At 43.3% G+C, this 12,441-nt stretch overlaps 1 protein-coding gene across 2 annotated transcripts in view; it reads left to right on the plus strand.

Moving 5' to 3' along the window:
* PPARGC1A (PPARG coactivator 1 alpha) overlaps window positions 1-12,441 on the plus strand; it is a 244,608-nt gene that overhangs the window by 195,949 nt on the left and 36,218 nt on the right. For both annotated transcript variants that reach the window (XM_086964024.1, XM_086964025.1), the window contains exon 9: window positions 11,285-11,392. In XM_086964024.1, the coding sequence (XP_086820150.1) occupies window positions 11,285-11,392 (108 nt within the window). The remainder of the gene's footprint in view (window positions 1-11,284; window positions 11,393-12,441) is intronic.

Raw genomic sequence — 12,441 nt, forward strand, 5'->3', positions numbered from 1 at the left:
AGTCAGACTCTCATTAAAGGAAGCTTATGGGAAGTTAGGAATAGAACTAGATGCCCAGTTAGGACACACCAATATAGGCAAAAAAGAACTACGGTCGTTGGGAGCGGATGTGTCCCGTACTTGTGATCACGAGTACCTTCGGCAAAAAATATCAGTGTCCCATATGATCCAAGTATGGAATTCAGAAGATCATCCTTACCCGTACTTGGATAGGCTGCCGAATCAGAAATTAAGAAGAGAGGTTTTAAAACTGAGAATGGGTGTAAACCCCTGTTATGTAAATACCAGGGTTAAAAACCTCATGATTAATAGTAATGGTAATTGCACATGTACATTAGGCTCCACCTGTGACATTACTCATGTTTTATTAGACTGCAGGAGGACCCTTGATATACGTAAGGAGATTTTAGGCCCGTTATTCAAAAATTACAGGATTACGAATAGGAAGCAGGCTGCAGAGCTCCTGGTGGGGATGGGAAACCTGGATATAGCCTGTGCCTTGGGGAAATACATGATTCGAGTTAGGGAGCTCCTCCAGAATACAGAGTTATAGGCATATGTTATCGAGACTGAACTCTAATGTATGTATTATGTTTGGAAGGTCTAGTCAGATATGTTTTCTCATGTGTTTTTAACATCTCAGGAGGATACTGTTAGAAATAATGTTGCCAGGGTTATCCTCCGGGAAATGACTGAATTGCAATTTTATAAATTTTAACTCGTGTTTTTATAAAGTTTATAAATGTATAGTGTATACTTTTATGGTTGTAATAACTCAAATAAAGTTTTAATGACTGACTGACTGACTGAATGAGGTTCCTGAAAAGCAGCTCCTCTCATGGTAACACCTACATTCTTCTGCTAAACGCAACCTTATTTCTATCTTAATAAAACACATTAGGCCCGTCTGACTCTTCTGCTGGAGAGTTGCCAGCCTCCATCTGATTTCCAAGCTCATTAACAAAGCAGTCACTACCCATTGCAGAACTTCATAGCATCAAAGGGTATTTTCATGCAGGCAACGCAGGTTCTGAGCTGGAAACAGGACAGAGAAGCTTCAAATCGAAATGCAGCATCATTTAGGCCACTGAAGAGAGCAGCCATGCCTAGGTGCTCTGTTTACCGGACTTTCTGAGTTTATCAGCTGCCTTCGACAAGGTCTTGTAATGCTACATCGGATCATGTCCGGGAATGTCTGACAGCCCCCATAAGTCCTTCTTAACAGGGTGATTTGCTTGCACTCTTGCAAATGTAGCCAGTTCTTTTCTCTTCGGTCCACCTATCTCAGCACCTTTTCTGTATTTATTGACACTTGCTATTCATCCTCGTCTACAACATTGAAATATCTTGCCACCCTGCTCCATGCCAATGCTACGGCCCCCTCTTCCCCTTTTATGCATCCAAAATAAAACAGGTAGCATGTTAAAGGCGCTAATTAATGTGGACCCGAGCGATGCAAACGCTCTCAATATTTCTCTTGTATTTATAAATTGAAACAATGTATACAAAAATGTAAATTTACCCTCACTATCATTGTCAGTAAAAAACAAAAGCTTCATAACTGTCTCGAACAGTATTTTACTTAATGTTTAGTGCCTCATGTTTTCCCTTACAACTCCACTAAAATGAAATCTGCATATATAGCTAAGGCCTCTGCTCCTCTAGCACCTGTTCCTCTTAACTTGCAAATGTTGGGTAGACATAGCAAGTGGATTTCCATTTTGGTTATTTGCATCTGAATTCTCCTTCCTCTGGAGTTTGGGTTGAAGGAAGCCATCATTTGCTCAGGAAATCCACAACATCCATCATTTTGAATGTATTATTTTATATCTGACCCTTTAAGTAGGTCTTCCAGAAATACCTTGGAGAGTTCAGGACCAAGAAAATAGCTATGAAAATAGCAATGCTGCTCAATCGATTTTTGCAGTACCATCCTTATCCGCATTTGCCCTCATCCAAGTAGGAGGGTGCAATTCTTTGAGAATGGATAGAAATCATTGTCATTGTGTGCATGGTTTCCAAATGTTTAGTCCTGTTCACCCAAAAACTCTATAGTAGATGCAAACTATTTCCTAGCATCGTAAATCGAGACCGCCCGCCATAAGGGCGGGGGTCCCGGGGGTGCCATTAGGATGTGCCTGCCACAGTGGGGCACATCCTGTATTTTCAGCATTGTAAGCGGGCGGTGCTCTCTGCACCGCCCGCCACAATGCTGAAAATGCACTTTAACATTGTCATGTGCAAAGCGCCAGGCACCGCGCGGTGCCTGTCGCTTTGCAAATGACAATGAAGGGGGTGACCACAGGTACCCCCCACGTGCACCCCCCACCTGTACTTCACTCTGGGGGCCCGCAGGGGGCCCCCAGAGGGAAGACCGCATGCCTTTGCCGCGGAAAGGTACTGCACACCACTCCTCTTAATATATCTGGCGGTGTCTATTAGACACCGCCACCATATTATTCCTTTTCCGCCCCGGCCGCAAGGCGACCGGGGCGGAAAAGTGGCGGGCGGTGTTTCTCTCCGTTGTGGTCCCCCCCGCCATTGTAATGTGGTGGGGGGGAAAAGGGTGGCGGGCGGGCATTTCTGTCGGGCGGATCGCCACCGCCACCATGGCGGTGGCGATCCGCCCAACATCGTAATGGAGCCCTAAGTCTTTTCTTGCTCGCACACCACTGATTATTCTGAAGTGTCTACTTGAGTTTGCAGGTTAAATTGAAGGGGTGTGTAGTCTACTCTTACCAGTCTCAAAATGCTGGATAAATCAGCAAAGGGGAAAAAGTCATAACATTATCACAAAACTCATACAATGCATACAAGCAGATTATTACTGCAGGAGTATCCTTGAATTTTGGACTTCCGAAAGGGAACTTGCTGGAAATTGGTTGGTGCCTCTCTGTGATATTTTGTTTGGAATTAAACAGCTGTGGGCAACCAGTTGTTAGAGGAGGACACAACCCTGAGTAACAGATGAACCATTTGGAAGGTGCAGTAGTAAAGGATAAAGGCTGTCCCATTGTATGATGATTTTTACTATCCATTTGGACCTGAATTCGCAAACAAGAGGTTCTGATCTTATTCTTCTCCTGTGCCCTACACAGGCAGGACCAATCCCTTTTATCCATCTGTGAGTGTAAACTTAAAACCAGGGGTTCAAGAAGTTATACAGGTGACAATCATCGTTTTATGGAACTCCCTTTCAGCACAACCTAAAATGTTATCTTAGCTCATCAGCTTCAATTCAGCCTAACAATGTTTCTGAAACCTCAAGTGAGACTACTGAAAAAATACATTATTCAAGGTAGTGGGAGCTTAGGAAATGCTATCATTCATTAATTCACCCATCCATCCATTCATTCTATCATCCAATAATTTCAATTACTAATCACAACAGAGAAATATACATTTAATTTGACTGAGCCTTGGATCTACATTAATTTCGTCTTACAGTCTGTTTGTAAAATCATAGAAAATTAACAGTAGGGCTTCCTGAAGCAAATTTATTAAGTATTGCTAATGACCCATGACACATTCAATGTATAAATTAAGAAAGGACATTAAAAGGTGTCTCCCCAACTAGTGTCCTTGTAGGTTTAGATGCACTCTTTTATCTCATTTTATGTATGTATTATGCTTTTATTCATTTTTAGGTCGAGCTGATGTGGCATTCATGCGAAGCATGAATGCATCAGCTCGACAACTTATGCTGCCTGTATTTAGGAGAGTGGACAGCTACCAGACGCGCGCTTTGACGAGGTCGGATTTCACCTCGGGAGCGAGCGTCTGATAGCTGCGCATGCGCGGTGCAAAGCCCCTGCTCACACACAGACACAGCCAGCCCCCACCCCTCTGCATGCACGCACACAATACACAGGCGCACACACACACGCTGCCGCCCCCCACCCCCACCCCCCTGCATACACACAGACACGCAAGCACGGAGCCCCACTCACCGGAACACAGCCAGCCTCCACCCCTCTGCATGCACGCACACACACACACGCTGCAGCCCCACTCACCGGGACTTCTACCGGGACGCCGGCTGCACGCAGGGCTCTCCTCTCTCTGCACCGGAGCCATGCGCCAGCCCCTGCAGCCTGCCTCCTGGAAAGCTCCGGTCGCGTGTCCGGCCCCGCCCCCGTCCCGACAAAGGTTGCCTGGCTTCCTGTTGAAGCCGGGCTGCGGCGGTGAGTTTGCTTGTTCTTTATGTGGCTATTTACCTACCTATACCTATCTTTGTCTAGCTCGGGGAAACTCTTTTGGGTAACGAGGCACTGTATACGGCTTTATAATAATGTTGGGGATGGTCACTTAAAAAAAAATCGCCGCTTTACACTGAAAACAGTTAAACGATAAGTTGTGGTTCTTCAGATAAGAGCCCTGAGAGCTATACACCGCCAACGGTAAACGGCTGATTCTAGTACCAGGAGGCAGCCGAATTCAATGTGTCTCAGGGTAGGGTAATCTGCGGGTCACTGGTAAAGTAAATCCCATTAACCTGCAACACTGACCTGCGACTACCGCTCCCGCAAAGACAAACTTCCTCTTGTGCCGCTTCAAGAAACTTCACACGGACAGCATCTTCCGTGCGGCACAGGCAGGGGTGGCTCTAGCCTCGGACAGCAACACCTGCCTCGCACACAGAGCAGAGGCTGGCCCGGGACCAGGATTCGATTCCCGACGCGGCAGGTTTCTGGACCAGGGTCAGCGGACTCGATAATTCTCTCGCCTCGGTGCCCACTCTGATCAGCGATCACACTCGGCAACTCTGGGCATAAGCTTGCCTCATCTGCACTAACGGCCCCACCAGACCGCCGGGGATGCCTGGTCTCACCCTGGAGATACCCATTAAGGGACCATCTCTCAGGGAAGCCAGGAAGGGTTTCGCAGCGGTCGAAGCGCGGAGATACTCCTCCGGGAGTCTATCCTAGCGCTATATAAACCCACAATTAATTAATTAATTAATTAATTAATTAGGTAAGCTCAGTAGAGTGACAATGGTCCGGGGATGACCAGGACGCACACGCACAGAACTGTGCGCTGGATCCAGGTGTCAGAAGCAAACGTCGCACCACCCAATCCGCTCCTCCGGAAACTACGAATAATTGTTCATGGTTCCAGGCGGTCCTGGACACGCGTAGACACAGATGTAGGACTAAAATTATGTTCTCACTCACTTGGCTGTTAGGAAAATAGATAACCATCTTCTTTTTTTTATAACTATCTGCTGTTCTAAATCAGTGTAAACGTGGCAGTGCACTTAGCTTTCTCAAGCTCCCTTTCCTTTTAAGTGATACAACAACGTGGTCCTTTCTACGCCCCGTGTATTGTTGCACACTTCGGACCAAAGTCTGTCAGCGGCTGCCTTTCAATATGTCAGAATAATTCGCCATCATAATCACCAACGGCGTGGGCGGTTGAACGTGAATACCGAACTACGAAACCTCATTACATTTTCGGGATTGTTGGCGCCATCTTAGAATAGTAAATACTCGCAGCACATTGACAGTCACGTGTCTCCAACTGATCCCTGGCTTACATTTTACTAATTACATGCCAAATGGCACATTAATTGATAAACAGTAAACGATGGCTGCTCCTTGTATAAGAGAGTTTTCTGCACACTACGAACACCTTTTACTTTTGACAGCTGTCATAAACAGCTGGGAAAGCGGCACTACTATAATGCTTATTGGTGACACTGAAAAAAGACTAAAGTAAACACTTGCAGGCTGCAGAACCTGCGTGCGTGACATTTTATTTTGCCGGTTTGTTGGTGTTCTTCAACTGATTACCGCTGGACTTATGGACCTCGGAGAGAGCCCGGTGTGTGTGGAAGAAGTTGTTGCTGATGGGCTTAGCGGAAAGCAGAGGCACCCGATGCACAAAGCTTTTTTAATGGTAATCGAAAACAGACTCTATTTCTTAGCTCAAAATGTTAATAGTTATCTACTTTTGCCCTTTCCTCTTAGAGCACAACCATCCGTCATTCCAATGTCAAGGAGATATTTGGAATTTTTTTCCCTACAGGATTTGCAGGATTATTAATGGAGGCTGTCGAGCCAAGAAATTAACAGAAAGAGCCAAGTCAGAGCCGAGCAAAGGGGCAGATTTACAAGCCCCTTGCGTCTCCTTTACACTACAGTTGCGTCACTTTTGTGACACAGCGGTGGCGCAAAAGATGCGCCATGCTGCGGGGTATTTACAACGTGACGCATCTGGGATATGCGTCACGTTGTAAAGCCCTGCTCCAGAAAAGGTGTTCCTGCGCAGGGGGATGGGGGGGCGTTCTGGTGTAGGAACGCCTTCCAAAAGTGGCTGAGTGAAATCTACAAGATTTCACTCAGCCACTTTTGAGCCCATGCTGCGTCAAAACCCTGCGCCTGCTTGAAGCAGGTGTAAGGATTGACGCAGCATTGCAAAGATAGGGCTCCCAGAGATTGCTGGAGCTGCACAACTCCAGCAATGTGTCGCCTTTACGGCACAGATGCGTCACGCATCTGTGCCTTTTTTGCCCCATGGTGCACCGCATTGTAAATGCGGCACATCCATCGTGGCGGAGCCGTAGCGCACAATAACTGGTGCATCCCTGCTGATATACAGGGATGTGCCAGTTATTGTAAAACTGCCCCAAAGTGTCTAACTTGGCAGATTAATGAGCGGAGCCCTGATTTGATTTGCCACGTAAATCATACAGTAACCCTCATTTAAAACTGTGATAAAGGTAATCTTTTTAAAATTCAAAAAAGTGTATTTAACATGTTTCAATTTAATACATCAGATTGTCACTGAATTGAGAGGCAATGCTAGGTTTTAGGTCGAGCCTAGCGGCAGCCCGCATACACCGCTCGCTCTGCAAGGCATGCAGTAGTTGAGTATGCTGTGGAAGCCTCGCCTTCTCTCCGCCCATATTTTTGATTGGCTGGTGTCATTGTCCTTAGTAAATGCTGGTTTAATTATTGTTCGCTATTGGCTTTGCACTTCCCTTCCCAATTCAAATGTACATGGATAACATACAGGTGCGTACCCACAAAAAACACTTGCTTGTTTACCCCAAAACTCTACCTGTTTGGAGGATCCGTTTAGGTTGGCTCGCAGTCAGACGCTGCCTAAATTACAAATCCCCAAACCTAGGCTTCTAGCAGTGTTTTTCTCCTATTCTGTTCATCTCCGGCCTAGAACATCTCAGATTTTGTTAACCGGTAACAACTATTTGTCAGACGTTATTTTCAAAGTGATATTTTTATGGCTTTTGTATTGCATTTTGCTTCTAATCTTTTGATTATAGTTTTATTGCACTTTAATTTGTGGTCAAATGTAATGCTTTTGCATACAACTGCTGGAGTTTTTGTGCACAGAACCCCTGCTACCGCTCGAGGTGACAGTTTGCTTTCTGATAGTCATGAATAAAATACATGAATAAATATGGTGATAGTGAGTAGGTAACCGTCAATTTGTACACATGAGCTGGGTGTTTAACCCTGATCTGCAGCATGAATGGTACAGATAACTCACCCCTAGTGCAGGTTACTTCTGGAAACGGGCACATCTGTGGAATGTGTTGCAGTCTTCATATGATGCTAAACTGGGGCTCAAAATGCTGAGGGATCTGAAAAAGATGTCCAACAGCGTTCCATATTCTACAATCTGGCCTTTTTTAGGTCAGGCTTGTTTCCTTTATTTTCATTCCCCTTCTCCTTTCAGGCCGTCTAATCCATTTTTGCCTCTTCACCATCACTCCTCTATCCTGCTGGTCATTCCTATTTTTCCATTCCTCTCTTTGCTATTTTCTTTAATATTTCTGCCCCCTCTCCCTACTGCGTTTTACAGTTTCTACGTTGTCCTCTAGCCTCTATTTCAGTTACGCACCTCATCCCTCCATCCCCCCGCCTCTCCCATATCCCACGCATCCTCCCCTCCCCTGACGTCTTCCCCCTTTTCCTCACACCCCCTTCACACTTCATCCTCTGACTGGCCGTGTCCCCACTATCTATTTATCTATCTATCTCACTCTATTTATCGCCCTCCCTCTATCTATCGCCCTCCCTCTATCTATCTGTCGCCCTCCCTCTATCTATCTGTCGCCCTCCCTCTATCTATCTGTCGCCCTCCCTCTATCTATCTGTCACCCTCCCTCTATCTATCTATCTGTCGCCCTCCCTCTATCTGTCGCCCTCCCTCTATCTGTCGCCCTCCCTCTATCTGTCGCCCTCCCTCTATCTGTCGCCCTCCCTCTATCTGTCGCCCTCCCTCTATCTGTCGCCCTCCCTCTATCGATCGCCCTCCCTCTATCGATCGCCCTCCCTCTATCTATCGCCCTCCCTCTATCTATCGCCCTCCCTCTATCTATCGCCCTTCCTCTATCTATTGCATCACCACAGCAACACTCAGCACCACCACAGCATCACTCAGGGACATCACTGCGCTACCACAGCATCATCGAACGCCACAGTATCACTCGTTGCCACCACATAATCACTCCGCACCACCACAGCATCAATCTGTGCAACCATTCAACAACAACTGGTTCAAATATGTTCTCTCAATGTTCCAAGCTTTATTACAAATGTCACAAAAAGATGTTAATATTTCACTTCTGTTCTTGGATTTTCGTCACAATAAAAATACACTGAACATAATCTTCACAAAAGTTATTTACAAAAGTTTAAGCTATTGCCGTTATAAATTACAATAACTTTTATTTAAGTTCATCTAAGTCACGTAAATACAACACATATGCATTGCAAATGATATAGGTGTCACATTTGCGAAAGTTAAAACTATTGGCATTGTAAATGACAAAGCTATTAATTTCCCTATTTTCAAAACCAACACATAAATAAATTTGTCATTTACAATACCAATAGCTCAAACTTTCCTAATGCGAGACCTATTGCATTGCAAATGCTTGTTGTAAAAGGGGAAGGAAAGCATGACTCACTGGAGGCTTCACCTCTTGTGCAATTTAGGCTCTCCCCAGACTCAATTGTAGCAAATAGAATATTACACTCAGCACAGCTACACGTATATTATTACATTTGTAAAGCCAGACTTTTTCTGAGTGTACATCATATGTTTTTTAGTATATTAAACATAAAAGCTGGATGTACATATGCTACTATCCATTAGTGCCTGAATGCCTAAACCAGATGGTCTCATCTTATTCTCCCTCCATGCCCTTTATAGTCAAGACCAAGCCCTTTTACCATTGCTGGTAAAAAAAACAAGGGGTGGTAGAGCTTTTTTAGCTGCAACCCTTTTTCTGTAACTCCCTTCCAGCACAACTAAATATTTTAGTTTGTTCATCAGCTTCAATTCAGTCTTTAAAACGTTTCTGAAGTTCTAAATGAGACCAACACCAAAATACCTTATTTAAGGTAGTGTAAGCCTAAGAAATGTTATTCATTCATTTCAATTTCTAACCACGGTTGAGAAATATAAATTCAATATTCCTTACCATTGTTTTGCAGTCTGCTTGTACAAATCTAGAAAATTAACAGTAAGGCTGCCTGGAACAAATGTGTTAAGTATTACTAATGACCCATTACTAATGACCCATGACAAAATCATTCTATAAATTAGGAAGGGGCATTAACAGGTGACTCAACAACTAGTCTACTTGCTGGTATAGAAGTGCTCTTTTATCCCAGTTTATATATGTATTATGCTAAAGATAAAGCATTGCAGCATAAATTGGTCTGCTTAAACAGGTATACTTTTAAGAGAACTCTTTTTAATGAGAGTCACATGTTCCGATAAAGAAAACCAATATGATTGCTAATATTTAGTTACATAATTATGGGGGGGTTCAATAAAGCAGAACATCTAGATTGAGTTAATGTTAATTTAGCTCTGTCTGCTGAGTTTAACCTGGTTTGTGGTTTCTTGTAAAAAGTGGTTCTTAACCTTTTGACTTCTGTGGACCCCCCACTTAAGCATTCCTGGAATCCAGTGACCACCACTGAAACGTTACTGGAATCTGGGGACCCCACCGAGTCATTAGTGGAAGCCGAGGACCTGAACCTAAGCATTTCTGATTATTTGAACCGAAAAACAATGTACAGAAACTACACAAACTAGCATTCATCAAACATGTACACAATTGATTCATTAAGTTTTGATTAAAAAACAAATATAAAAAGATCTACATTTTAACAGGGAGTTTGGAGCTTTTTTAAATACAAGTGAGGCCTATCATCATCAATACAATATTTTGTTTGATGCACTTGTACTACTCCCACGAATCAATCTGAGGATACTACATTTTTAGCCTCACATTTCAAATTCCTTTTTCATAACCTTTTAAAATTTTCAATTGTACATTTTGCATCTTTATTTATATACAATTTATTATTCTATTTATATCATTTGATTTTCTAAGTAGTCGTGGAAGCACTGAGTAGGCTATGCGGACCCCCAGTGATCCCTTGACCACAGGTTAAATATCAATGAAGTAGGTCATTTAAAGTTGGGTGTGTGACCCGCCATCCTACCTGGTCAGCTGAGGTTAGAGACTTTTCTGGCAGAGTACCATCTACTGTATGAATGAGATGTCTCTCTTCTTGACAGGGGTCTTACTTCCAACAAATCAAGTGCATGCGCAGGGATAACTTTAAAGTCAGAGCAATTTGCCAAGTGTGTGGTGTCAAGTTTTTTTGACCCTTCTCTGAAAAGGTTTTTGTTTCTCACAAAACAATCTCTCAAAACGGTAGTTTGTTTTAGAATAACAAAGAAGAAATGTCCCAGACATGCAAGACTTTTTCTCCCTGTATGTCGAAGTCTGGTCACTGTGACAAGCAGTCCATCGGTAGACAGACCACCAGATCTAGGGCTTCCAGTGGCCAAGCCAACTGAGGCTTTGCCATTCAAACTCATGTCATTCTCCCGTTGCAAAAAGGGGAATGGAACTGAAAAGAGGAAGAAGTATACATTCTTCACTGTGGAACATGTTTTCCAGCCGCGTTGGATGCCTGCTAAAGTGTAAAAATTAACGGACACATACTTTATTTTTTTACTAGCACTGTGTTTACAAGAAAGCTTTGCTCAATCTGCATACTGTTTTGTGTAATTTTAAAGAGTACAGCTGTTGGCTGCCTGGGATTTCCATGTTTACCCAAAGCCTAGAAACCACTACCTATTATAAAACACCTGCCCAAACAACACTCACCGCGTTTGTCCATTTAACACAATTTCTTTGGAAGTTACAGATCTTTAAAACAGCTGTCATTACCATCTCAAATTATAGAGTTCTAGGTATAAACTAATGTTTTATTTTATACTTTTACAGATCATGTTACTACAATGAGTCAAGTCACTGCAGGCGCAGAGGAGTACGCAGAAGCCCTGCCATCTATTCAAGGTCAAGATCCAGATCTCCTTATAGTCGAAGACCTCGGTAATCCACTTCTTAATAATTCTCACTGAGCATTACCTATTTGCAATGACTACCACCCCCCTGTAAAATACTTCTCATTGACTCATCCTCTGATTTTGAAATAACAGGAAATTTGCCTAAAATCTACAGATTTTGTAACTGCCGCCCTTGTGAGTCCCCAATGACTCACAAGTCCTCGAGGAGGGATTGACCTGATTTCCTACTAGAAGAGCCTTGGTTGGTTCTGCTCTTGGGAAATGTGGCAGGCACAGTCAGAGAAAGATGCCCAGCCACTTTGATGATGTAACCATCGGAGCTCTAGAATGGAGTAAATCACACCTACTCACAGAAACATCTGTGTGATTCAGACACTTAGTTCTGACCATCCTAAGCATTAATTGTATTCTGCAAAAGTCTTCCTAACACCCTGCAAAATGCAACCAGTCTCTCCAGCTTAAAAGTGTTTTGGAAGTACATTTTTCCTGCCAGGCTGTTTGTCACAAATTAGCATCCTGAGGCATCCGGGATAATGTACATGAGTGCTATATACGTATGTTTTTCATCTTATTTCACACAAAATTCAGATATTGTAAAGAAGCTAATCATCTTCATATGGCAGTCGGGTTAAAATCCTCACAAATTCATTTTTATTATTAAACATTTGCAAAATTAGCAAGCATGTGATGTTAATCATGTGTCCTGTGTGTCAGAATACCACTTCGAGGTTTGCTGGTGAATCAAGTGTTGATGTGCCAAGATTATTGTTATAACTTTTTTTATTTGTTTTCTTTATCCCTCTTTTACTGGTCGGTTATTGGCACCAATATCAAGAAGTAGCACTCCTAACTTTCTAAGCCTCCAATTAAAATATTTACCATACCATTTAGACATTGATTTGTTAACTTCGACCTTTCTTATGTTTTCAGCTTGGCACTGCAGTGAATTGTGATTTGCTCTTCCTATTCTTTGGCACCTTTATTCTTTTCTTTCAAACATTCCCTGCAAAAAGGTTTCTTTTAATTTACAGAAACCAATAGAGGTTGTGCTGCCCAATGATATTTAGTTCTATA

Source organism: Lissotriton vulgaris, chromosome 3_2, assembly GCF_964263255.1.
Source record: "Lissotriton vulgaris chromosome 3_2, aLisVul1.2, whole genome shotgun sequence".
Taxonomy (NCBI): Eukaryota; Metazoa; Chordata; class Amphibia; order Caudata; family Salamandridae; genus Lissotriton; species Lissotriton vulgaris.